Source organism: Panthera pardus, unplaced genomic scaffold, assembly GCF_024362965.1.
Source record: "Panthera pardus isolate Hobbes unplaced genomic scaffold, ASM2436296v1 HiC_scaffold_18, whole genome shotgun sequence".
NCBI classification, from domain to species: Eukaryota; Metazoa; Chordata; class Mammalia; order Carnivora; family Felidae; genus Panthera; species Panthera pardus.
In genome coordinates, this window is record NW_026526743.1 from 828698 (window position 1) to 855217 (window position 26520).

At 58.9% G+C, this 26520-nt stretch overlaps 3 protein-coding genes and 1 long non-coding RNA gene across 4 annotated transcripts; 3 read left to right on the forward strand and 1 right to left on the reverse strand.

Annotated features, from left to right (window-relative positions):
* Nucleotides 1-2093: 2093 nt before the first annotated feature.
* On the forward strand, nt 2094-12554 carry TOMM40 (translocase of outer mitochondrial membrane 40). The gene is made up of 10 exons (XM_019426051.2): nt 2094-2224; nt 2320-2599; nt 3348-3415; nt 3884-3976; nt 5038-5139; nt 5220-5325; nt 10345-10467; nt 10602-10678; nt 10801-10903; nt 11880-12554. Exons 2-10 carry the CDS (start codon nt 2326-2328, stop codon nt 12017-12019), a joined length of 1086 nt encoding a protein of 361 aa, XP_019281596.1. The 5' UTR covers nt 2094-2224; nt 2320-2325; the 3' UTR covers nt 12020-12554.
* On the reverse strand, nt 7504-10345 carry LOC109253259 (uncharacterized). Its single transcript, XR_002074306.2, has 3 exons — nt 10085-10345; nt 9644-9756; nt 7504-8757 (listed from the first exon to the last, which is right to left on the reverse strand). It is a non-coding gene; the product is annotated as an uncharacterized LOC109253259 (long non-coding RNA).
* Nucleotides 12555-14330: 1776 nt separating the features above from the next.
* Nucleotides 14331-17030, forward strand: APOE (apolipoprotein E). The gene is made up of 4 exons (XM_053905466.1): nt 14331-14401; nt 15162-15212; nt 15683-15869; nt 16217-17030. Exons 2-4 carry the CDS (start codon nt 15170-15172, stop codon nt 16902-16904), a joined length of 918 nt encoding a protein of 305 aa, XP_053761441.1. The 5' UTR covers nt 14331-14401; nt 15162-15169; the 3' UTR covers nt 16905-17030.
* A 3674-nt stretch (nt 17031-20704) lies between these two features.
* APOC1 (apolipoprotein C1) lies at nt 20705-23426 on the forward strand. The gene is made up of 3 exons (XM_019426050.2): nt 20705-20837; nt 21364-21484; nt 23231-23426. The coding sequence occupies exons 1-3, from the start codon at nt 20780-20782 to the stop codon at nt 23286-23288; spliced, it is 237 nt and encodes a 78-aa protein (XP_019281595.2). The 5' UTR covers nt 20705-20779; the 3' UTR covers nt 23289-23426.
* Nucleotides 23427-26520: the final 3094 nt, after the last annotated feature.

A 26520-nucleotide genomic window follows, 5' to 3' on the forward strand; every position in this document is an offset into this window, starting at 1 on the left:
CGGTGGCTCCACGATGACCTCTAATCCATGATCTCTGACCCAGAGAAACCAGTCATGACAACAGAAACCTGGCAACCTTATCTCAGGTGGGGGTGGGGAAGCACATTCCTGCACAGCCTCTGACCCGAGGACTCCTAAGACTGTGACTTTAGATCATACCTCTCACGTCCCGTCATCTCCAGACTCCCTCAAAACCCCAAAGAAGAACCCCAGACCTCTGATGTGTCCTCAGGAAGTAAACTCCCAATAGCTCTCCTGGGGTAGTTGGTGGGGGCACCCTGCTGCTCAGACCTGAGCCCTCCAGGCAGCAGAGCCCCACTCTCCCCCTCCCCACCCTGTCTGTTCCCCAAAGGCAAGAGGGAGGGGATTCCCCAGCCCACAGCGGAACTTCCTCATCTCCCTCCTGCAGGCAGGAGTCTCAGGGGTCCAGACCCTTCCCTGAGCCCCCACTACCCCAATTCCTGTCTAGAGGGAATTAAGCCCCAGCCCGGGGTTAGGATGAGGTAAGCCTCATGCAGTGTGCCTTGTCAGTCCCAGCCTTAGGAGAAGAATTTGCTGTTACGCTGAAGACTACTGAGTCCTTTTACTCCTGCCCAGTGGGGATGGAACCCAAACGTCTCCTGGCAGGGGGTGGGGGTTGGAGGGGGTGGGTGGGGATATAATACAGTTTTGTAATACAGCATTTCCTACAAAATCTGAGTTTATACTTTGACCGGGTGTCAAATTGTGTTTTCTGCGGGATGTGAAGGGGATGGGAGTGGAACATGATGGGAAATGAAGAGGGTGCCTAGAGCTCGAAGGAATCAGTAGGATAGACGTCAAGATGGGTTACAGGCAAAAAATAAAAGGGCCAAAGATATCTAAAAAAAAAAAAATATATATATATATATATATATGAGCGGATAATAGCAAAAACGCGTAAGCCAAAAACATAATGGTGGATAATGGAAGGAAAGGGGGAGGAGTCCAGGGAACGGTGGTTAATGACAGGGAACGACAATCTATGGGTAATGGACAGGAATAAACGGAACAAAGATAGAAATGGCAGTAATTCAGTTTGAGGGACTCAGGTTTAAAGGATAAACGGCAAGTAAGAATAGGCCAAAGGCAAAATTACGAATAATGCAATAGGAGCTCAGGGCATTATGGTTAATAGAACTGAATGAATGAGCCAGAGGCAGAGGAATAATAGAGAAACAGGGCCGGCAGGCATGATGGGTAATGGACCCAAAACATCATGGCTAATTAAAGAAGCGCTAGGATGATGGAAGTGAACAGGCAGAAACGAGCTATAGGTAGTTGAAGAAATGAGGCTGAAATGAATGGGACAGAGGCATGCTGGGTAATAGGACGGGAATGAATGGGCCAAAGATAGAAGCCGCAGTGACGCAAGTGGGGGCGGGGAACAGAAGGGATGATGGGTAACAAAAGGGGTGGGTCTACCGCAACTGTCTCGCGTTAAGTAGGTAAGGGGCATTGTGGGTAAGAAGCAGCAGGACAGGGTTCACATAAACCGGTTAGAGTTCTCCCGAGGCACTGTGGGAAGGGTCAGCACTTCCGGGTTTTGGTCGCCGACTCTGGACCTAGGGGCTGCCCGTCCGCCGCGGTGCCTGGTGGGACGAGAGGCCTGACCTTGCTGCCTAGCAGCTTCTGCCGCGCAACCCACCTTTACCCGCGTCCCTCGACCCTGGCACGTTAGCCAATGACCGTACCAGGCCGGATACGTCACCAGGGTCGGCCTCCTGTACCCGCGGAGCCAATCAGGATGCTTCAAGGGCCAAAGCAGACCAATTACAATGGCAACTTCGCCGCGGGGCGGAGTCGAAAGAGGGACGCCCTCTCGAGAGGGGCGGAGGCGACGAGTCAGTGGGCGTTTCAAAGTGCGCAGCGCAGACCAATGACGGACGAACACCGGAACCCGCGGCGTTGCGAGCCAATAGATGTGAGCACTGCGAGCCAATGGCAAAGGCGGGGAGGTGTGCCTTGACCTGCCTGTGAGTGGGAACCAATAGAAAAGGACGTCCCAAAGAGGTGGGTGGGACTCCCAGCCATGACTCCAATTGCAGGGCCAGGCCTTGGGGCTAGTAGGCGGATCCCAGGGCACGCTGAGCCAATGGGCTAGGCGGGGCGGGGCGACGGTGGCGGCGGCGGCGGCAGCGGGTTCGGTTGCGCGTGGCGCACGGGGTGGGAGCGGAGCCCAGGCCGGGTGCAGGCGCTGCCGCCAGTGAGAACCGGGGCCCGGGGCACAGCGGGTTTGGCTGGGACTGGACCTGGAGTGCGCGGGCCCTGACCTTCGCCCTCTGACCTTTCCCCTTGTAGGCGACCATGGGGAACGTCTTGGCCGCTAGCTCGCCTCCCGCAGGGCCGCCGCCGCCGCCCGCGCCCGCCCTCGTGGGACTGCCGCCGCCTCCGCCCTCTCCTCCGGGCTTCACGCTGCCGCCACTCGGGGGCGGTCTGGGCGCTGGGGCTGGTGCGGGTCGAGGTTCGGAAAGGACCCCCGGTGCTGCGGCCGGCAGCGCCGCAGGGACTGCGGACGATGGGGCCTGCGGCTGCCTGCCCAACCCGGGCACGTTCGAGGAGTGCCACCGGAAGTGCAAGGGTGAGGGGCGAGAGACCCGGCAGGGGTGTGAGGGCCCGGATCTCGGGGGAGTGGGGGAGGGAGAGCACTCTGAGGACCTTGGGAATTGGCACGGACCATTGGAAACTAACAGCGTTAGGAGTTGACGTTAGGATCGAGAGGTGGAACGTTGGACTTGGAGCACAGAACGAGGGGATCAAATGGTGGAACCTCAGGATGGAATGCCAGAGCAGTGGAGTAAAGCCTTAGGGATCTTAGGAGCCCCCGGGATCAGCCAAGCCAGCTTTCTTGTGTGATCGGGAAGGAAACTGAGGCCCAAGGTCACTGTGTCAGCAAGGGTCCGGTGGGGGTGGAATTCAAGGCTTCTGGCTCTTGGCTTGGAACAAGTATGATAGGAAAGGCGGTGATGGCTTCTTGAGGATTGTTTTGGCGTTCGGGGCATGTCACCCCACGAAATGTTTGCGGTGTCTCCACGTGGTGAGCTTACAGATGCCATAGGTGACAAGTTTGACAGAGAGAGTTAAAGCGACTTGTCTTGAGTCAAATGGGCAGTAGGTGGTTGCTTTGGGATTTGGATGCAGGCGGAGGCTCTGGTCCTGGCCCCATCTACTAGCCTAGACGGTCTCTTTCCTGGCCGGGGTACTTCGTGCAGTGCTCTGCTTCTGGGTCCCTGGAGAAGGGAGTGCGGGGATGGTAGGGCAGGAAGGGGTGAGATGTGTTTGCGTGGGGGTGTGCGTGTGTGGAGAGTGACAGTGTTTGTCCTCTTCAGAGCTGTTTCCCATTCAGATGGAAGGTGTCAAGCTCACAGTCAACAAAGGGTTGAGTAACCATTTCCAGGTGAGCCCTCCTGGTGCCCTTTCCCTCCAGCGGTCACCCCAGCCATCTCCCTGCGCCGACACATACAACCCCCTTGCTCCCCCTGAAGGGCTAGGCTCCTTGGTACCTGAAAAGACTCTCAGAGACACAGTGCCAGGCTGACTGCTCATTGGGTCCAGTGGAAGTGTTTAGGGACCCAGAATCCAGAGGTACCCCTCCCCCCCTTAACATCCAGGCAAAGTACCGGGTGTGTAGCCGCATCCCCAACTTATTGTTTCTTTGAGTACGTGGTCTGGTGGGGCCGAACCTCCCCGTCTTCATCCCCTGCCCAGCCCTTAGCCACGTGTCTTTTCCTCCCTGGTGGGGAAGCCCGACTGGCAAGCGTCCCCATCCTAGCCTGGAAGGGAGCTTTGCTGGGGGCAGGTTGAAGCTGGGTTTTTCGGCGATTGGCCCACAGACTCGGCTCCACAGCCCGCCCTCTTCTCCCAGGTGAACCACACGGTAACCCTCAGCACAATCGGGGAGTCCAACTACCACTTCGGGGTCACGTACGTGGGGACAAAGCAGCTGAGTCCCACAGAGGTGAGGTTCCTCTTATCTGTAATGTATTGTGTCTGTCTGCTAACCAAGGCTCAGTGTCGCAGGAGGCGGGAGCTGTTGAGGGAGCGGAGGATGTCGGGAGGTGGGGATTGGCTTTCCGAGGTGCTTTGGAACATGGCTGGTCATTCCTTCATCCTGAAGCCCTGTCGTCTGCCCAGCCCTGTGCTGGGTCAGGGCCGGGGTCACCAAGCAGCGATGACCCAGAGTAGGGCAGGGCTGCGCTGTAGATCGTGCAGGGCTTTGAATGCCAAACAAGGCATGTGGGCTTTCTCTAGGGGGCAGTGGAGAGCCACGGAAAGATCTGAACGACGAAGGTGGTCAAATTTGTGCTTTTAGAAGTACCCTTCAGGGGCGCCTGGGTGGCTCAGTCGGTTAAGCGGCCGACTTCGGCTCAGGTCATGATCTCTCGGTCCGTGAGTTCGAGCCCCGCGTCGGGCTCTGTGCTGACAGCTCAGAGCCTGGAGCCTGTTTCAGATTCTGCGTCTCCCTCTCTCTGACCCTCCCCCGTTCATGCTCTGTCTCTCTCTGTCTCAAAAACAAATAAATGTTAGAAAAAAAAATTTTTTTTTAGAAGTACCCTTCAGGCTGCCATGCAGAGGCTAAGGGAATGGGGGCAAAACGGGGGGCCTGGAAGGAGGCTGGGCAGGACACAGCGGAGCCAGGGGATTGAATCGGGTCTCTGCTTATATCGACTATTTCCATTCAATAAATTCACGTGTTTGACAAACCTTCATCGTACCCCATTTTGTGCTCAGCCCTGTGCTGGGCAGTTTTGGAGACGGAGCGGTGACTGACACAGCCATGGGGTTCGCAGCATAGTCGAGAAAGGGAACAGACCTTTCGGACTGTCCCCAGACAGTCCAGGGTAGCCAGGACTGAAATGGGGGAGGGGAGCCTGACTCAGCCTAGGCGGTCAGGGAGGGCTTCCTGGGGGAGGGGACTTCAGTGTGGGTTTTTGTGACGCTAGGCTTCTCACCTACGCTCATCACTCGTGTATTTCTGTGTTAGACCTCTGACCTCTAACCTTGCCCTCTGTGCCACAGGCATTCCCCGTGCTGGTGGGTGACATGGACAATAGCGGCAGCCTCAATGCTCAGGTCATTCACCAGCTGGGCCCTGGCCTCAGGTCCAAGATGGCCATCCAGGTAAGTGAGAGACCGGTCGGCTGCTCCCCCGGCCACCCCGAGCACCAGGCTGCCCTCTACACCGTCCCTTCCGCCTGCAGACCCAGCAGTCCAAGTTCGTGAACTGGCAGGTGGATGGGGAGTACCGGGGTTCTGACTTCACGGCCGCCGTCACTCTGGGGAACCCGGACGTCCTGGTGGGTTCAGGTAAGAGACGCAGGGCTTGGAGGGTAGATCTCAGTCCCAGCTTTCCCAGCACGTCCAGTCCCTTGTCTGGACATCCTTTCCCACCGTCCGGAAATGGCCAGGGGCAGACGTGAGCTCGAAGCCTCCCGCAGTCTAGCATTTGAGCGCAAGCGAGCAGGTTCAAACCCCAGTTCTGCCACTGACTTCGCTGCGGTCGTAGGCGAGTTCCATCACCTCTGTGGGCCTCCGTTTCCTCATCTGCCCCACAGGCTGGTTAAGTTTAAGTTTAAGTTCATCCGTGTGAAAAAAAACTTCAAGTGGCGTGGGACACGAAATGGGTCCCAGGGAAACGTGAGCTGCTCTGACTGCTTACGGGTTTGGATTGTTGGGCTGCATAGGTAACGGGGAGGGTGAGTCCCCGTGCAGTTGTGGGGGCGGGGGGCCGGCAGTCTTGAGACAGAAGCGGCCGAGGAAAGTTCCCATTCGGGTTGGTGTGGGCAGGGACCGACCGACCTGTGTCTGTACGTCTGGTCTCTCCTTGGTTCCCCTTTTTTCTGGCTCTGCGTGTCTGATTTCTCAACATTCATAATGCGTGTTGCCTGGGCGTGTACCGTGCACGTTCCAGGCCCTGAGGAGAAGGGAGCAAAGGAGAGTTAAGTCTGCCCTCTGGGAGCTTCCATTCCAGAGGACGCAGATGCTGGCAAAGCATCGCGTAAAAGACAAGGTGTCCGTGTCAGGCGATAGGGGCTGGGAAAGACTAGGGCCTTCGAAAATGGGGTCCTCGGAGAAAGCCCCCTTCTGTAAGTGATACTTGAACAAAGACTAAGGGCGGGAGGGGAGGTACCCGGCAGAGAGGGGTGGGGGGAAGGAGGTCTTGAGCCTGAGGGGGCAACAGGCACAAAGGCCCTGGGGCCGGAGGCTTTATAACGGGTGGGGTAGGAGGGAGAGCTAGAAGCCCGAGGGGTGAGGGGTGAGGAGCCAAATCACAGGAGGCTCTGTAGGACTTGAGCCTTCACTCTGCATCAGGGGCCATTGTCAGCATGAGAGGGACAGGAGCTGGTGTAGCTTCTAACGGGCCCCGCCCGGGAGAGCAGACTACAGGGGGCTCCGCTGCGGGAGCCGTTGGAGGGGTGAGCGGAGGTCAGGCCTGGACGGGCCGTGAGAGCAGAGCCCCTGGGGTTGGCCGGGGGGTTGGGGGTGGGAGCTGGGTGAGGGCGTGACTCTGTAGGTCCGGGTTTGAACACCTGGCAGGATGGGGGGGGCGGGTTCCCGCACGTGTGTCCGTCCTGCCGCCATTCGCTGAGTCCCCGAGAGCCAGGTGGGCGCTGCCAGCTTGCTCATCGTCCCGAGCCCCAGAGAGGGCAAGCGCTTTCCCCAGGACGCACAGCGGGTCAGACTCGTGAATCCATGCTCTGTGTCTCTGGCACCGAGTACCCCCCCCCCCGCCCCCGCCCTCGCCCTCACCCTCACACACGCTCACTGGATGGTCCCCCCGTGCCTCCCAACACTGGCCTCCATCCGGGTCCCTCTGCCCCGGAGCCCAAGGCCAGCAGTGACCCGTCCGCCCCTGAGTTCTCCCAGGGGTCTTTCCCTTTTCCCAGGGGTTCGTGTCCCTGAGACACGAACACTGCTGGCCCAGATGAGCGCTGAGCACGCGAGTAACTTTCCACGGACAGCTCGGCCTCAGGCCCCTGGTGGCTCCAACCGCATGGAGCCTCCCCTGTCACAAGGGCACAAAAACAGCGACCGCGTCTCAGTGAAGGATTTGGGGCGGGGGAGCCCGTCTTCAGCCCTGAGTGCGGGGCCAGCTGCGCAGCGAGGCTTCTCCCTGTGTGGGGTCTCCACATTGTCCCTCCACCGGCAGGGGCTGTCCCTGTTTTCATGGCCCCCATGTCACAGGTGGGGGAAGTGAGGCCTAGGGATCCCACAGAGAAGCTGGAATGTGAATCGTGGCCTGCCTCAAGGGCCCGTGTTCTTTCTTGGTTCCCTCTGCGTGGCCTCAACTCGTTCTCTAGAGCCTTTGCCTTCTCCTGAGAACCCGGCATGTGCCCGGCCCCAGGCAGGGTGGTGCCGGGACCCAGCAGTGCCTGAGACGGCCCCTTCCTGCCCTCACAGGGCTCCCAGCCCAGTGCAGGAGACATCTGCTTTTGATTTTTTTTTTTTTTTTATGTTTATTTTTGAGAGAGCACAAGCAGGGGAGGGGCAGAGAGGGGCTGGGGACACAGAATCCGAGGCAGGCTCCAGGCTCTGAGCTGTCAGCGCAGAGCCTGACGTGGGGCTCGAACTCACAAACTAAGGTCATGACCTGAGCCGAAGTCAGATGCTTAACCGACTGAGCCACCCGGGCACCCCGACATTTGCTTTTAAAACAAATAATCACACAGTGACTTCATTACTGTTGGGAAAAACTCAACACGGAAAAAGTTCAGGTTGCCACGAAAGCTTGTAACTACCACTCCCCCCTACACACATACACACTCCGTTTCACCTAAAGTGACTGGAACAGCTTCTCTAAAATGGTGTTTAGTCAAAGGAGGGTGAGGAGGGCACTGCTTCTGAGGCCTACGGAGCACAGAGTGTGGGGAGCAGACTGGCTGGGGCCGAGAACTGCGTTCCTTCCGGGTGCTGCCCTTACCTGCCCATCTGCTGTGGGGTGTCTGCCCTTCCTGCCCCGTGGGGGACTTCGCCGAGGACTCCTGGTGTGCGTGGGTCCCAGGCAAGCAGGGGAAAGGCAGGGGGAGTCAGCCCAAGCCTTCTTCCTGCCCTGTCTGTCCCTGGCTCCCTGCCCAGCAGGTTGGGGAGGCAAAACTGGAGACCCGACTTTTGCCCAGGTTGGCCTGGCTCTGCCCATTGGCCAAGGCCACCTCTTTGCTCACAGGTCTAACTCGGTTTCTTTCCTTCTCATGGGGTTTTGGACTCCCAAGACCCTTCCCGGCCACTCCAGGCACTGCAGAGTGGCCCCTGGTTGAGAACCGCTCATTCTGGTGAAGCCCCTGCCTCAGGGCGCCCGGATGCCTTAGGGGAACTGGGTCTGGATGCAAGCGGGAGGCACAGGCCGGGTTTGGGAGACAGAGATGGGGGAAGGGGTGAAGCCGGTGAAGATCTGCAAGCCGGGCAGCCCCGGGACGAAGCGGCCCAGGGAAGGTGCTTGGGGAGCAGGGAGAATGGGGCGAAGTATGGAAACCAGCCAGGATCCGTTGGAGTGAGACGAGCAGTGGAGACCGTGTTCTGACCATAGTTCTCAGCGTATACCTGCCAACTGCAGGCGTGGGCCAAGGTCAAAGCAGGGAGGCCAGGACAGGGCGACTGCCACGGTCCTCTGGTGACCGTGACTCTGATCAGGGAGTGTGTTGGAGAGAAGTAACCTGCTCCAGGAAACACTTAGGTGCGAGTATGTAGTTGGCCAGACTCGTCAGGGGCAGTACGGGCAGGAAGGACAGCGTGTGCGTGGTCCTGAGGAAAGAGTGAGCTCTACGTATTCATTTGCTAGAGGGGCGTAGCTGACTGTGTCACAGGAAGAGGAAGGGGCCCGATTTTGAAGCTGGGGCTCAGCCATGCAGGGCCCTGCAGCCTGCTCTCCTGGGCACTGGGGAGCCATGGCAAATTCTGAGCAAGGTAGAGAACAGGTTTAGGTGTGTGCGTGAACAAGGTCCCTCTGTGCTGCCCATGAAGTTGCTTGGAGAGGGTGAGACTGGGACCAGCAGAGCAGGGGACGGGCAGGGAGATCGAGGGGATGTTGGGGGTCCCCCAGCCCCGAGTCTCAGTAGGTGCCAGAGCCGAGAGGCCAGAGACCCTTGAGTTTAAGTGCCAATCTCTCTGTGACCACAGACTGTTACTTTTCCCCTCTGGGCCATAGTTTGCTCCTCCTTGAATGGGGGGACAAGCCTGGCTGGATGGGTGCCCCAAGTCTCCTACTCTGGGGGGGAAGGAATGCGCACTGAGGCTCGCAAAAGCCCATAAGGGGGCCAGCTCGGCCCACCCCGGACCCCAGAAGACACAGCCCCAGAGCCGTGGCCATGAACCGTCAGCCTCCCTAGACCCAGTGGTTTTCTTGGTCTGGGAAGCCTCTCCGTGCCTCCTGCCCCTCACTCTGCTCTCCGCTCTCCCCGTGTCCCTCTGCGTCCGGCCTTCCCCTTTTCTCCGTCCTCTTCCTCACTGGGCCACCCTCTCAGCCTGTCTGTGTCTGCTCATTCTCTCCCCCCAGGGAATCTTCCGTTCCCTCTCTCTCCCTCCCTTTCTGACCCCGTTTCCATGTCTCCGACTCCGACTGTGTCCGTGTAGTCCGTGTACGTGCCCTGTTTTCTACGTCACCGGCCCTCCCCCTGCTTCTTCTGTTTACCTGGTTTGCGCTGTCTACTCTCCCAGGCTCCAGTCCTCCGGCTCCGAGAATTTCCGCCCACCAGGGGGCGGTCGCCTGCTGGCCAGCGCTCAATAGGGGTCTCAGGGCTGTCCCTACAGCCAGGGAGCAGAGGAAACCAGTCGTAAAGCTCACCGTGGCCAGTCCCAGCAATCACCAAGCGCGGGTCACGCTACCCTGCGCCTCATTCGCTCCTCTAGGCCACAGCATAACCTCGAGAGACAGTCCCATTCACAGAGAGGTGACGCCAGTGGCCCGCCATTAACTCTGCCAGCAGGTGGTGGGGCTGGGATTTGAACCCAGGCTGTCTGGCCCCCAGAGGTGTGCTCTTACCAGCCCTACCCTCCTGCCTCTCCCAGCAGCATAGTGGTTCAGGACGCAGGCCTGGGAGGTAGAGGAGCCCAGATTCTGCCCCTCACATACCTTGTGACCACGGATCAGTGACTTACTTCCTTAGCCTCTGTGGTCTCCTCTGTAAATAGAGTGGCAGGTGAACGCCAGCCTCGTGGGGCGGTACAGACCTGATGAGGTCCCACGGGGCGCGGGAGGCCTGAGGGAAGGCCCTGCGCCTCCAGCAGGGGCGAACCTGGAAAGCTCCCTTGGGTGGGAGTCCGGCCTGGCACCTTGGCTGGGCGGAAGCTGACCGCCAAGCCCAGGTGACCCCTCCCCCATCTCACCCGCAGGTATCCTCGTGGCCCACTACCTGCAGAGCATCACGCCGTGTCTGGCCCTGGGTGGAGAGCTGGTCTACCACCGGCGGCCCGGGGAGGAAGGCACGGTCATGTCTCTAGCTGGGAAATACACACGTGAGCCTGGGGCCCGAGGGCAGGGGTCAGGGCCGGGGGCCAGGGGCCCGGGTCTGAGGGAGGAGAGAGGAGACGGGCCTGCCTTCCAAGCCCCCTTGGTGGTCCGCCCCACCCTCCACCCTGCTGTCTTACAGTGAACAACTGGTTGGCGACAGTGACGTTGGGCCAGGCGGGCATGCACGCGACGTACTACCACAAAGCCAGCGACCAGGTGAGCTGGTCCAGGGACCGGCTGCGAGGGCGCACTTTGCAGGCGCGGGCTGCCAGGGGCCCACGTGCCCGGGAGTCCGGCCCGGGAGGCTGACTGTCTGCGTGTTGCCCTGGCCCCTCCAGCTGCAGGTGGGCGTGGAGTTCGAGGCCAGCACGAGGATGCAGGACACCAGTGTCTCCTTCGGGTACCAGCTGGACCTGCCCAAGGCCAACCTCCTCTTCAAAGGTACAGGCCTCAGTTTCCATACTTGGAAAACAGGTGACAGGTGACTGGGCCCGGGGCGGGTGTGTAGGCCAAAAGAGTTGGTGGAGGGCAGCGTGCTGGCACTTTGGGGAGGGGGCGGGGGAGGGGGCCTCCAAATTCCCTGGAGACTCTTGTTAAGCTGGTGGAGACCTGAGCTTGGCACTCCTGGTCCTCTTCTGTTTTCTCACAAGCGGGAGGCAACTCGGAGTGCATCGGGGCTACCCCGCTCCTCTGACGTGAGTGGGGACAGGTTCCCTCAGGTGCACGGTCACAGCCCCGTCCAGAGCCTCCTCCCGGGCTGACTCTGGTCCTGACGCTAAGTCTTAAGTCTTTCCCCTCGGACCTCAGTGGTTCTCAGGTTGGCGGGATGTGAAGACCACCCCGCAAAGCCGCTTCCTTCAGCCCCGGGCAGGGCTTTTCCGAGGCCCAGGGGTTTATTTGCCTCTGAAGCCTACCTTCTGTGCCTGCCCCTTGACCCCTCTCTCTGCAGTCAGCCTGCTCTCGGAGGCCGGGCTTGCGTTCCCGCTGTGCTGCCCTCCGCTCCTGTGAGATGAGCGACTGGCCCTTCGCACGGTGTGGGGATGGCCCCACGCGCTTGCACACGCGTAGGGCTCAGTCTCTCGTTCAGCAGATGTGAGCACCTGCTCTGAGGCCAGCCTTTGTGCCAGGGTGCTGGGGACAGAGCGGTGGCCGGGCACCGTCCTCCCAAGGCTCACGGTTGGGGGTGGGGCAGAGGGCTGCCCGGAGTGGCGGGGGGAGCGTGGGACAGGACGACTAAGCCAGTTGTTCCTGGGCTTGGAGAACTTGGGGTTCGAGAAGAGGTCTCCGGGTGGTGGGAACGGTGTGGGCAGAGATCTAGAAGCCGGCAGTCCGGCTGGTGGTATCTGAGGTGGCCTGGAGCGCGACTCTTTGGGGACAGGATGGGAAGTTGGCTCTCAACCCAGCCGTCTACCTGCAGGCTCCATGGACAGCAACTGGATTGTGGGCGCCACGCTGGAGAAGAAGCTCCCGCCCCTGCCCCTGACGTTGGCCCTCGGGGCCTTCCTGAATCACCGAAAGAACAAGTTCCAGTGCGGCTTTGGCCTCACCATCGGCTGAGCCCCTGCTGGCCCCCCCGCCTTCCACCCTTCCTCCTTCAGATCCCACCTCCCCCTCCCCCTGCCATGGAGGGGAGACCTGAGCCCTCCTCCCCCTCCCTTCCCTCCCTCCTCGGGGGCCAGGGGGGCAGCGGAAAGGAGGGGACCCATCACCCCAGCAGCTGAGGGGGAGTTCTAGAACCACGGGCGCTTCAGGATTCGGAGCACCAGAGGCAGGGTGCCCATGGGCCTGGAGTCCCAGGAGGGATTCCAGAATCGAGGGGCACGCCAGATTCTGAGCACCAGGGGCAGAGGTGGCCAGACAACCTCAGGGAGGTGTTGGGGCGTCCCAGTCCCCCAAAGGGCCCTGGGCCCGGCCCTGAGGGGGCAGCGAGAAGAGGAGCTTCCCCATCCCCTGTCAGTCTGCCCCCGCCCACTTCCCCACCCATCCCTCAGTATAAATCATGTTTATAAGTTATGGAAGAACCGGGACATTTTACAGAAAAAAAAAAAAAGCCAACAAAAAATATACATGAAAAAAAGTGGAATAGGAGGCCTCTGTTTTCCTCCGTGTAGCCCCTCTTGCCCAGTCGGCCCAGACGGACCTTACAGTGGCCAGCAGGGGGCGCCGTGGAGGCTGGAAGCCAGCGGACGGCAAGGGAGCCCCCGCCTGGCCTGAGATCACACATCCTCCCCGTGACTTGTGTGACTTCTGCGGGCACATCACAGGCCTTCCCTCCCCGGGAGGGCTCGCTCTTGTGGTCACTCACCCCGGCTTGGCCTGGCTAGAGTGGCCACAGAAGACCGTGCCTGCCAGCTGAAGCCACAGGCACGATGTGTCCGTGCAGGGATTGGGGCACAAGCTGGGACTCCGCGGGCCCTTCGGCTTCCAAAAGGGGCAGAGGATGGTCGGAAGGTCAGCGCTTTCAGAAGCCACGCCAGGATTCCAGCACCTCGAGAGACTTGAGAAGCAATCAGCTGTGCCTGAGGGAATGAAGGGCTTCTGGGCCTCGGGAGAGAGGCCGGAGTCTGGCTCTGGCCTGGGCAGAGTCGTCTCCAGCATAGGTGGGGAGGAGGTGAGGTGTCCGTTTAATTACCCAGGTCTCCAGTAAACTCCCACCCCACACCTCTCCAGACGGGAACTGAAACCCGCCACACCACACACGGGCTTTGGGGAGGGAGACGGTTGAGCAGAGATGACCCCTCGTTACCCAGAGAAGCCACCCACTAGTTCCCTGCCGGCGCCTTCTGAGGCCAAAGCAAACAGGCCTGGGCCCGGCTGGCACTGGGGTCACCTTCCTGGGACCAGGCTTTTGGCCTCCCCCGACCTCCTAGAACCCCCGTGTTCCACACACTCTCCAGGGACCGGGAGGGAAACCCAGCCCCTTTACCCTGTGGCTGCATCCACGTCCACTCAGCTTGGGGTTCTCTGTGAAACAGGATTCAAGAACAGGCTGCTGGGAAGGTGACCGAGCTCGCTGTGGGTCACCGCGACGAGCCCTGCTGTGTACCAGGAACTCTCCGTATTTCATGCGTGCCGTGGCTTGTTGCATCAACAAATGACGGCGTGGGTGCAACTATTTCCCCTGGTTTTGTGGACCAAGAAGTAGGATGTTCAGAGAGGCTAGATCATTGGGCCAAGGTCAGACAGCTGGCAGCTGAGCGCGGGTTGAAGCCCAGGCCTTTTAGTTCCAGAGTCTGCGGTCCTAACCGGCAGCACAAATTCTTCCAGGAGCGAGTAGAGCGGGTGTAGGCGCTCCTGGGATCTACGAAGTTCGCGTCAGGGAGAAGGGCTGGATATTCATTCTGCACACGGAGAAGGGGGCTCAGAGAAGTGCCCATCTGTGCCCCAGATCACAAAGAAGGAGCTAAGATTAAAACCCGGGTTTCCCCTCTAAGAGCCTAGGCCTTAGGCAGATGGATTACCCTGCCCCACCCCTCTCATCCCATCTCTGTCCAGCCCCCTCCCCTCAGAGCCCAGGAATCCAAGCCCCCAGTCTTTTCCCTGACCCAGGATTTCCGCCCGAGCCCCCTCCCCAAATGTTATTCATTCATCCGCAGAAAGAGACAAGGACAGGGGGTGGGTGCTCTGGGAAGATGCTGCTCTTTCCCCTTTCGTGCCTAGCCCCCCAGAATGGAGGAGGGTGCCTGAGTTACTGGGTAAGATGTCACCTCGCTTCTCGGGGGCCGGGCGTCACAGAGCCTCCAACCCCCACCTCCTTCCCCCTGCCGGCTGTGTGAAGGGGTGGGGGGGACAGCCCACCTCGTGACTGGGGGCTGGCCCAGCCGCCCTGGCCCTGGAGGAGTGGGCGGGGCAGGGGGAGCCTTATAATTGGACGAGTCTGGGATCCCTGAGTCCTAGTCAGCCCCAGCGGAGGCAAAGGAGGAGGTTTCCCAGGAGCCGGTGAGAAACAGTTGAGGGACCAGCTCAAGGCTTCTGTGAGGGATGGGCGGGGGCTAGGTGACTGTCCTACGCCAGGGTCAGGACCGAAGCAGGGGACGGATCGAGGGGAGGAGCGGGCCCCAGGGGCATTCCGTCTTGGCTGGAAGGTGGGGGGGAAGGGGGGGGAAGCTGGACCTGTAGGAAGACCCAGATGAGACATATCAGGAGCCCACCAATTGTCACTGTCATCTGTTCAGCACCTACTCGGTGCCGCCTCAGATCTCCATTACTTGGAGGAGCAGGGGCGGGGGTGAGGGCGGGGCGGGAGGCAGGGGTGGCGGTCAGGTAGCTAGAGCGCTCATCGGAGGACTTTCAAGTGAGCATTAAATTAGCTAATAGGTGGGAAATGACGTTTAGATGTGAAGTTGGGGCTTAGAATGTGAAGGCAGGACGAGGAATGCGAAGTTGGAACTTACAAAGCAGAGTTGGGGCTCGGTGGAACTCGGGGCAGGGTGACTGGAATTTGAACCCCGGGAGAGAGGGATGGAATTTGGGCGGCAGAGGCCGACCTGGGGACGGGGAGATAGGAGGAGACAATGAGGGAGCCAAATAGACAATGGAGGGGCCTCTTGGTAAATGTGGTCGGATTAGGCTGATGCAGATACGGGGCGGGGCGACGGCGAGACTTGGAAGGCCCGGAACGGGTGGGGCGGGGCTCTGGGTGGGAGGGGTCCCCACTGGCTGCTGATTGACATTGCTCACCCGTACTGACCAATCGCAGGCTGGAAGATGAAGGTTCTGTGGGCGGCGCTGCTGGTCGCACTCCTGGCAGGTATGGGGGCGGGGCCTGCTCAGGGTTCCCCGCCTCCTTCCCCTCCCATCCTCACGTGCACCACCCCCCCCCCCTTGCCCTCCTTCCATCCCTGGGTCCCTCCTTCTGCGGGTCTGTCTCCCCCTTGAGGGGAGGCCTCTCACATCCACTGGCTCTGTGGACCTGTTTTGCTCTCTCTGGGCCTCGGTTTCCCCGTCCTTAAAATGGGAGTTCTAACTGCTCCTAATGCGTTGTTTGTCAAGCACCAGATTAGTGTCAGCCGTGACTAGTTTTATGCCCCATCACCACCACACGGCCCCGCGTGGAGCAGGGGCCGCTTGCCAGCCGGTCAAACGCACTGGGCATCCTTCCACCGGCTCCCAGTGCCCCGTAAAGCAGCCCCGCGTTCGTGGAGCACCTACTGGGTACCGGGTGCCGCGTGCCTGGAGGGGGCAGAGCCGCCTGACTGCCCGTGAACTTGCTCTGCGCAGGATGTCGGGCCGATGTGGAGCCGGAGCCGCAGCTGGAGCGGGAGCTGGAGCCGGAGGCCCCGTGGCAGGCCAGCCAGCCCTGGGAGCAGGCCCTGGGCCGCTTCCGGGATTACCTGCGCTGGGTGCAGACGCTGTCTGACCAGGTGCAGGAGGAGGTGCTCAACACCCAGGTCACCCAGGAACTGACGTGAGTGCCCCTGACGCTCCTGGTGGGCCGTTCCTTCTGGACCCCCCAAGCCTCCCCCCCCACCCCGGTCCGGGTCTCTTTGTGTCCCTGTCGCCAACTCTTCGGCGTCTCTGCTCACGTCTTGCTTCCTCTTTCCGCTCGGGGCTCCTGGCGGTCTCCGGCTCTCTGTCCTTCTCGGCTCCTCCCGCCTCTGGCCGCCCCTCCGTCAGGCTAGCTCAGTCTCTCGCACCGCCTCCCTCTCCATCTCCGCTCCCGTGTGTCTCTGTCCCCATCTTGCCCCCCCCCCCGCCCCCCACCTCGGTTTTCCTCCCTCCCCACGCACACGCTCCCGCCCTCTCGGCCCCCAGGGTGCTGATGGAGGAGACCATGAAGGAGGTGAAGGCCTACAGGGAGGAGCTGGAGGAGCAGCTGGGCCCCATGGCCTCGGAGACACAGGCCCGCGTGGCCAAGGAGCTGCAGGCGGCGCAGGCCCGGCTGGCCTCGGACATGGAGGACGTGCGCAACCGCCTGGCGCAGTACCGCAGCGAGGTGCAGGCCATGCTGGGCCAGAGCGCCGAGGAGCTGCGGGGGCGCCTCGCCTCGCACCTGCGCAAGCTGCGCAAGCGGCTGCTCCGCGACGCCGAGGACCTGCACAAGCGCCTGGCCGTGTACCGCGCCGGGGTGCGCGAGGGCGCCGAGCGCAGCGTCAGCTCCATCCGCGAGCGCTTCTGGCCGCTGGTGGAGCAGGCGCGCGCCGCGCGCAACGCCAACGTGGCCGCCGTGGCCGCGCAGCCGCTGCGGGAGCGGGCCGAGGCCTTGGGCCAGCAGCTGCGCGGGCGGCTGGACGAGGTGCGCGAGCAGGTGGAGGAGATGCGGCTCAAGATGGAGGAGCAGGCCGACCAGATGCGCCAGCAGGCCGAGGCCTTCCAGGCCCGCCTCAAGAGCTGGTTCGAGCCCTTGGTGCAAGACATGCAGCGCCAGTGGGCCGGGCTGGTGGAGAAGTTGCAGGCGGCCGTGGGCACCAGCCCCACCACGGCGCCCGCGGAGAAACAGTGAGGGCCCCACTCCTGCCCCCGCGCCCCTGCCCCCCCCCCCCACCCCCACCCCGACTACAGGAGGCCCCGTCCCTGCCGCCCTCCTGGAAGGCCCCAGCTTAATAAAGATTCACCAAGCTCCACAGCAGCCGCTCGACCTCCGTGTGTCATTTCTCCCGGCTCCCGCCTCCGTTTCTCGCCCCGGCCACGCCGCTCTGCCCTGTCCCCTCTGCTCGTGTGTCTGCTTCTTTGTCTCTTCTCATCTCCGTGTTTGCTTCCTTCTGCCCCTTTCAGAGGCTCCCTTTTTCGCTCTGTCTCTGCTCAGCCCCGCTCGCTGTCTCTTCCGTACCTCTCTTTCCCTTCTGTCTCTGAGACATGGTTCTGGAACAGATCCCTCCTTCCCCGGGTTAAACCTTGCAGTCCCCTCTGACAAAGGGGGGAGGGGCAAGAAAAAAAGCCACCTTTCCGAGCCTGGCTTGCTCCGAAGCTTCATAGTACCTGCTTCCTGGAGTTGTGACCTCAAAGGCCCCGGGACCACTGCCATTATGATTGAGCCTTTACTGTTATCACGATCTCCTTTTTCTTTCTTTCTTTCTTTCTTTTTTTTTAATGTTTATTTATTTTTGAGAGAGAGAGAGCACGCGCACAAGCAGGGGAGGGGCAGAAAGAGAGAGAGGGAGACACAGAATCCAAAGCAGGCTCCGGGCTCTGAGCCGTCAGCCCAGAGCCCCACGCAGGGCTCGAACCCACGAACTGCGATGCGAGATCATGACCTGAGCCGAAGTCAGACGCTCAACCAACTGAGCCACCCAGGTGCCCCTAGGATTTTTTTTTTAAACATTTATTTATTTTTGAGACAGAGACAGAGCACGAACGGGGGAGGGTCAGAGAGAGAGGGAGACACAGAATCTGAAACAGGCTCCAGGCTCTGAGCTGTCAGCACAGAGCCCGACGGGGGGCTCGAACTCACGGACCGCGAGATCATGACCTGAGCCGAAGTCGGACGCTCAACCGACTGAGCCACCCAGGTGCCCCTAGGATTTTAAATAATCCCTAGACCCAGCACAGGGCTCGAACTCACAAACCATGAAATGACCTGAGCCAAGATCAAGAATCAGACTCTTAATCCACTGTGCCACGCAGGCACCCCTTAACTTTTTTTTTGTTTTAAGTTTATTTATTTGAGGGGGGGGGGGGAGAGACAATCCCGAGCTGGCTCCGTGCTGACAGTGCAGACCCCGACGGGGGGCTCAATCTCACGATGGTGAGATCATGACCTGAGCCGAAATCAAAGAGTCAGACAGACGCTCAACCTACTGAGCCACATAGGCGCCCCTGTTGCCTGTTTTACCTAATTCTGCCTCCTGCCCTCTCCTGGCCTCCTGGCCTGTCCAGGCTGAGAAGCCTCATTCTTCTGGCTTCCTGTTTTCCTCCACCTCTATCTTTTATCTCTTCCTCCTCCAGTTTCTTCCCACCCCCCACCCCTGCCGCCTGTTTCTTGTTTCCCTTCTCCCTCCATCTGGGGTGTGTCCTCTCCACCATTCTGTCGTACTTGGGCCCCTCGTTCCCTCTGGGTCAGCAGGTCTCTTCATCTGAGCTGTGTGCCTGCCCCCTGCCCGCATCCGCCTCCCTTCTGTCCCCCGGCTGCGCTGCTGACTTCTCATCTATCTCAACAAGCTTACTGGGTGCCGGTCCCAGCTCGAGAGAGAAGGAAGCTGCCCATCCCGCCCACCCTCACGAGGGTCTGCCCTGCCCGGTAGAGTCCTGGAGTCCGCGGTGGGGAGCAGGTGGGAGTGGACACTCAGAGCAGTGAGGACTGGAGCCTGGAGCCCCTGCTGCTGGCGTTCTCTCCCCACCCCCTCAATTCCCAGACGAGGGGAGCAGGGTTCCCAGCCCAGGGGACAGGCCAGGACTTGAGCTTGGTAACTCCCGGGCCCAGCCTGCTGGTGCACACTCTTCGCTCCTGGCTTTTGCCAGCTGCCCCCAGCGCCCTTGGGGAGGCAGGCTCTCCTCCCCACCCCCCCAGATGACTCACCCCAGGCTTGGTGAGGAGGAGAGGGGTCAGTGGGCTCAGAGGCAGGGGACCTAGTCCCAGCCAAGCGTGCTGATTCACGATATGCCCTGGAGCTGGGGCCGAGCCCTCTGAACCACAGATGTCAATGCGGGGGCTGGCATCAGCCATGTTCTTCCCCTCGAAGAGCTGAATCTTGAATTCTCATGGACGAAGAGAGCAGTCAGGTCTAGAGGTAGCACAGGGACTAAAGAAGTTTGGGGGAACAGAGGCTGGCAGGGGGTGCTGTGGGGGCGGAGGCTGATCCCCACAGAGATCCAGGGCGACACCCAGGAGTCCGGAAAGGGGAGGGACAAGGAAACACCCCGCCGCCCCCCTTAGCCCCTTGCCGAGCCATTGAATGTGCTTGGCTGTGCCTCGGTTTCCCCATCTGTAAACGGAAGGCCCTGAGCTGGGTTGAGGATGGGACTTGGAAAAGCAAAGCTGGTGTTCTGTTCCGGTGGGATGGGGAAGGAAGGGAAGCAGACCCTTGGGTGGATGTCTGGAGAATGCTAGGCTCACAGGGGAAGCAGATGTCTGGGGAGACAGCTGGGGGGCTGACAGAGACTGGAGGCACTGAGCCGGCCAGGGGGTTGTCGCAATCCTGCCAGGGTCATGTCTGTGCATCCCTTTCACAACCGTCCCCCCGCCACCCCCAAGCTGACACGTGGTTGTGGGGGCACAAGGCCAGCCAACCTCGAGTCTGAGGCCAGGGCCGCCCTCCCCACAGCTGCCAGGGATCACTGGCGGTCAAAGGCAGCCAGGGGAAGGGGGTGGGGGAAACACTGGACTCCAGCCCTGAGGGACGGATGTGGTGGGAGGGGAGGCGAGGGGGGGAGTGCTTCGTGCCAGGAGGGGCCCGAGGGGGTGAGTCAGGGCAGATGGAGTGTTTACCAGGGGGCGTGGAGGCCTGGGGAGTGGGGGGGGGGGGGGGGGTCGGCAGAGGGAAAGGAGGGGTCTGGGGGAATGGATGGAAGCACACACACTGGGATCCTTGAAGCTGAAGCTTTGCAGTTTAGACTGGCTGAAAAGACCCCCTCCCAGAAGAGATTGGGGGCTGTGGGACTAAGACCCCAGGACACATCCACGGAAGTCCGGGATGCTCCCGGATGCAGGGAGATGGGGGGGGGGGGGGGCTTGAGGGCTAGTCTGAAAGAAAGACTGCAGGTGGCATGGGAGCATGGGAGTAGGAATGTGGGGGCAGACTGGGTGACCCCAGTTGCTGGCGCTGAAGGGACTTGCTGAGAAGGGACGAGCGGTGGCAGAGGAGGAGGCCTGGGGAGTTACAGCGAATGGAGTTACAGAGTGACTGAGTGACTGAGACAAGCCCTGAGGCCTGAAGAAAGGTGTTACGCAGGAGAAACCCCAGAGGGAAGATGGCTTGGGGCGCGGGGGGTGGAGACTATAGGCAGTCCCCTGTTGTGGGGCTGAGATCCACCAACCGTCAGGGAGATTCGGAGGTGCAGGTGCTTAACACCAAGAGGCACTGTCCCTAAGGGGTGTGCCCAGGCCGCACCTGCCCCGCCCGCCACCAGCAGCCAGGGGCAGAAGAGGAAAAGGTAGGTGGGCACAGGACGGGATAGGAAGCTGAAGGGGAGGGATTAAGCTTCCCCGCCCCCTCCTCCGCCTCCCCCTCCCCAGCCCGATAAAGGCCTGGGCCGGGCCGGGACCTCCCATCCCCTCGTTGCTGTGGCTCCACGGATCCAGGTTGGTGCTCAGTGCCCGGGAGGGATGCCCTTCGAAGAGCACTACAAAGGGGGTGGAAGGAACTTCGGGGAGGGAGGAAGGGGTGTCACCGATCACTCCCACCCCTGCTTCTGCTTCCAGAGCGCCCCTTCGGTCCAGCCATGAGACTCATCCTGTGGCTCCCGGTTTTGGTGGTGGTTCTGTTGATGGTTATGGAAGGTAAACGTGGGATAGGAGAATCTGGGAGTTTGAGATTCGGAAGCCCGAAGTTGGACACGGGCCTGGGGCCCAAACTTAGAGGTCCCTTGGGAGCGCAGCGGCCCGTTCGGTGCCCTGGTTTTCCTATGTCTCACCGACACCCCCACACCCGACCCCTGCAAAGATGGGTGAGGGCTCTCTGAGGGGCGGTCCAGCGTCGGGCAAGTCTGTCCGGGAAGCCCTAGCAACCGGTGATGTATGCGCTCGCCCCTCCACGATTGGTTGTCTCGCGTTTACAGTCTGGAAAGGGGCGGGGGAGGAGGCTGTGCTGAGAGTAAGCGAATACCCAGCCAGCAGCTTGAGCTCCATCTGGTCGCGTTAGTACCCGCCCCCCGCACCCCCCGCACCCCACTCCGTTCCTTCCGATTCTAGCACCACGACCTCCAAGAATCACTTTCAAGTACAGTAGCTCCTCTCTCACCTCTGGTATCCCATCCTAAGGGCTCCCAATACTGAAATTTTTGTACCCCTGCCTATCTCTGGACAGGTCCAGCCCCGGCCCAGGGGGCCCCAGATGTCGCCAGCACCTTCAGGAACATCCCCAATTCGCTGAAGGAGTTTGGTAACAACCTGAAGGACACCTTCGAGAGCATTCCTGAGGCGACCCGGTTAGGAATCATCCCAGGGCTTGGGAGGGCTGGGTCTGTCGATTAGCAGAGTGGGGAAACTGAGGCTTGGAGCGGCTGACAGCTTCCCCCGTGGTCACAGCTGGCTCACAGAGCCCTCAGATGTGGGGGGACAGGTTGCCGACTCCCATCTAGACCACACTGTAGAAATGGTGCTGCGTGGTGGTGTTAAGACCAAGCTTGGGAATCAGTCGGACCTGGGTCCACAGGCCAGCCAAGACTCACTACTCTCAGTGTGATCTCGGGAGTACATCTTGAGCCTTTTTCCAAGAATTGAAAATGGAGGGGATTTGCGTAGTGCCTGGCACATTGTAAATGCTCAATACACCGTTTAACCAACACTGACTCCATCCGGTGACTTAGAGAATCATTCATTCAGGAACAAATAGTTATTGGGCTAAGTGTCCAGGACTGTTCCAATGTGGGGAATAATCGTGGTGAATAAGATAAAGTCCCAGCCCACAGGGAACAGACTGTAAAACCAGTGAATTTCCAGGAGATTAGCCCAAACAGAGCTAAGCACCGAGATGACATTAAACAGGGTAGGCTTACAGACAACCAGAGACTGGGGAGGGGCTTTTGTAGATTTGGTTATTGGGTCCCCCTTTTTTTTTTTAATTTTTTAATGTTTTTTAATTTATTTTTGAGACAGAGACAGAGCACGAGCAGGAGAGGGGCAGAGAGAGAAGGAGACACAGAATCTGAAGCAGGCTCCAGGCTCCAAGCTGTCAGCACAGAGCCCGATGTGGGGCTCGAACCCACAGACTGTGAGATCATGACCTGAGCCAAAGTCAGACGCGAACTGACTGAGCCACCCAGGCGCCCCTATTGGGTCCCCTTTGAAGTGGAGACACTTTATTTTTTTAAGTAAGCGCGATGCCCAACGTGGGGCTTGAACTCCTGACCCCGAGATCAGGAAATCAAGAGTCGAATGCTCCACTGACTGGAGCCAGCCAGGTGCTCCTTTTTCAGATCTCCATGTAAAGTCTTAGTGCTAGGGCGCCTGGGTGGCTCAGTCGGTTGAGTGTCCCACATCAGCTCAGGCCATGACCTCACGGTTGGTGAGTTCGAGCCCCGCGGCGGACCCTGTGCTCACAGCTCGGATCCTGGTTCAGGCTCTGTCTCTTTGCCTCTCCCCTACTCAACTTTTGTTTCTTTCTCTCAAATATAAATAAACATTAAAAAAAAAAGTAAAGTGTTACTGCTTCATGGGGCACTTGGCTGTCTTACTTAAAAAAAAAAAAAAAAAAGAGAGAGAGATCTGAATGATTAGGAAAATCCAGCCAGGCCTAGAAACATGGGAACAATGTTCCCCTGTGACTACAAAGGCCCTGAGCCAGGAAGACACGTACATAATCAAGGAGAGACTGGCATTCCAGGCAAGGGGAACATCCTGGGCAAAGATAAGGAGGCTCTGAAGAGTGCCCTTGAATAAGTAAGGAGAAGAAAGCTAGGAAAGAGTGTGCTCCGTAGCAAGAGACAGCAAGCCTTGACAGCTAGGCCAGGGTGAAGCGTTCTGACTTCAAAGGGCTCTGATCCATCTGGAAAACTGAAACCCCGACCTTGGGCCACCCACCCCAAGGCTCTGCCCAGTCTCACAGATGTGGGAGCTATGCTGTTTCTTTGGGGGAAGGAGGAGATAGGGAGTCAGGTAAGGGGCAGGATTGGGGCTTCCTGAGGGGAGACGAAACACAATGACCTCTCTTGCTGTCCCTCTCTCCCCTACAGGAAATTGATGACCTCCTTTGCTGAGAGGATCAAAAATTTCAGAATTCCCCTGCTCTGAATACCAAGAGAGCTGCCTCTGTCCTCTGGGCTGTGCCCCAGGAGGGGACTCCGAAATTTCCCATACCCCAGCTCTCAGCAGGAGGACTTTGTGATGTCCATATAGACCCCCACCCTCCAATAAAAATACCGTAGAGAATTCTGAGTGCTTCCTTGCTGGGAGGCAGAAGGCTATGGGACAGGGTAGGGGTTGCGCCTTTTGGGGAGAGAGGCTAGGATTCACATGTATGGAGCAATTCTCTACTTGTCCTGTGCTGAGGACTTTGAACTTCACGATCCCAAAAGAATCCTCATGAGTACCTTGGGGATCTGGGCCCTGTTAATTCCATGAGGGCATTGAAACCCAGAGGGGTGGGCGCCTGGGTGGCTCAGTCGGTTAAGCGTCCGACTGCGGCTCTGGTCATGATCTCATGGTTTGTGAGTTCGAGCCCCCAATCCTGCTATCTGCTGTTGGCACAGAGCCTGCTTCAGATTTTCTGTCCCCCCTCTCTCTCTGCCCCTCCTCCGCTTGTGCTCGCTCTCTCTCTCTTTCTCTCTCTCAAAAATAAATAAACATTAGGAAAAAAAAAAGTTATGAAGCGCAGAGAGGTGAAGTCACTTGTCGGGAAGGGGAGAGCTGGGTTGGACCCCAACCTGAGGCTACTGCTCTGCCATAGTCTTCCCTGACTGGGCTGCCCAAAACGAGGGACCCCAGGTTGGTTCATCACCATGCACACAAGAGGTGTTTATTACACTTAAAATGGGAAATAGAGAGGGATGTGGAAGGGAGCAAGGGGAGGACATAGGCTAGAGCCCTGAAAAAGATCAACACAATCCACACCCTCCAAGGAAACTTTGATGCCCCCTCCTCCAGGAAGCCCTCCTTAACCCCCATGCTGGATCAAGCATCTCCATCCCAGTCCTGCCCACTCTGGGTCATCACTGTCTGGTGATGGGTCTGTCTCCCCTGCTGGACTGTATGCCCCATCACTGCTGTCCCCAGGCATAGTTCAGCACAGGACTGGGCCTGGTACATGGGTTCCATAATACTTGGTGGCATAATTATTCTCAATCTGGAAAAAACAAACAAAAAACCTAAACAAGAAGAAACTGAGGCACAGAAGTCTAAAGTCAATTATGTGATGTTACACAGCCACAAATGGGTAGAGCTGGGATTTGAATGTCGCCTGGGGGGTGGGGGGCAGTCCCAGGACCACATTCTTACTTCACTTTCCCTGTTCCTGAGTCACCCTGCCAGACTCACTGGCTACAACCACACCCACACCCACTCACACACACACACACACACACACACACACACACACCTGGCACCCACTCACTCACACACACACACACACACACCTGGCTGTGGGCCCTATTTGCTCATCCCCAGCATATTAAAGCACACCCACATCCCTCTCCAGGCTGAGCTGAGCTGTCAGCCTGGAACCCCATGCAGCCACAGAAAGAACCAACTAGATGTTCAGGAAACCGTTTGGAGAGATGTAACAGTATAGCGCTGAGTGGAAAAGAAACAGAACATGCATAGGGTGGTGTCATTGACGTAAAATTCGAACACACACACGTGGAACGGCCTTGTGTGTTTGACCTCTTTTATGTCTGAGGACAACTCCAAGCACGTCCGGGGATGCTCATGGAGGATGGAGGACAGGACAGAGGATGGAGAACAAAGGTGGGAGATAGGGGCGCCTGGCTGGCTCAGTATGTGAAACTTGTGACTCTTGATCTCAAGGTTGTGAGTTCAAGCCCCATACTGGGTATAAAGATGACTTAAAAATAAAATCTAAAAAAAAAAAAAAAAAGGTTGCGGGGGGAGGGGGGTGCGCCTGAGTGGCTCAGTCAGTCGACAGTCTGACTTTGGCTCAGATCATAATCTTGCAGTCAGTGAGTTCGAGCCCCGCGTTGGGCTCTGTGCTGATAGCTCGGAGCCTGGAGCCTGCTTCCGATTCTGTGTCTCCCTCTCTCTCTCTCTCTCTCTGCCCCTCAGCTGCTCATGCTGTCTCTCTCAAAGTAAATAAACATTAAAAAAAATTTTTTCTTAGGGACGCCTGGGTGGCTCAGTCGGTTAAGCGTCGGACTTCAGCTCAGGTCATGATCTCGCGGTCCGTGAGTTCGAGCCCCGCGTCGGGCTCTGGGCTGATGGCTCAGGGCCTGGAGCCTGTTTCAGATTCTGTGTCTCCCTCTCTCTCTGCCCCTCCCCCGTTCATGCTGTGTCTCTCTCTGTCTCAAAAATAAATAAAACGTTAAAAAAAATTTAAAAAAAAATTTTTTTAGGGGCACTTGGGTGGGTCAGTCAGTTGGGCATCCGACTTCGGCTCAGGTCGCGATCTCACAATTCATGAGTTCGAGCCCCGCGTCGGGCTCTGTGCTGACAGTTCGGAGCCTGGAGCCCGCTTCGGAGTCTGTGTCTCCTTCTCTCTCTGCCCCTCCCCTGCTCATGCACTCTCTCTCTCAGAAATAAACATTTAAACATTTTTTCCCCACCTTTTTTTTTTTTTAAAGGTGGGAAATACATATAACCCTCTGTACTTAATGCACCATTTCCCCCTGCCCTAATCAGCCCTCCAAGCTCCTTATACTCTCTTCCCACTCAGAAGCCAGAGGGATCCTGTTAGAACACAAGTCACATCACACCCTTCCTCCACTCAGAACACTCTCACCACCCTCAGAGGAAAACTCAAAAGATCTTATGAGAGTCTGTCAGCCTTTCACTACCTGGCCAGGTCACCCCTACGGCCTTTTCCCCTCCCTCGTGTGCAACTCCTCAGCCTCGTCGAACACACTGAGCAGGCTCCTACCCCAGGGCCTTTGCACTTGCTGCCCACCCTGCCTGGAACGTTCTTCCCGCAGATGTCCAGCTATCTGCCTGGCTCACTCCTCTTCTTCTTCAGGTGTCTGTTCAACAGCCGTGTCCCCGTTGTGGTCCCCCCAGACTGCTCTCCCACCGCCCTGCTACCTCCTTATCTGCCTGTCTTTCCAGTATTTGCCACCCTCTAATATATGTCTCTTTGGTTACTTGTTTACTGCCTGTGTCTCCCACTGCTGGAAGTCAAGTTCACAGAGGCGGTCTTGTCTCCTGCAGTGCCCCCCGAGTGCCCAGGACAGTACCTGGAGCACAGTGAGAGCCCCAACAATGCTTCTCCTTCTCCTTCTTCTTCTTTTTACTTTATTTATTTTGAGAGAGAGAACAGGGGATGGGCCAAGAGAGGGGGAGAGACAGAATTCCAAGAACC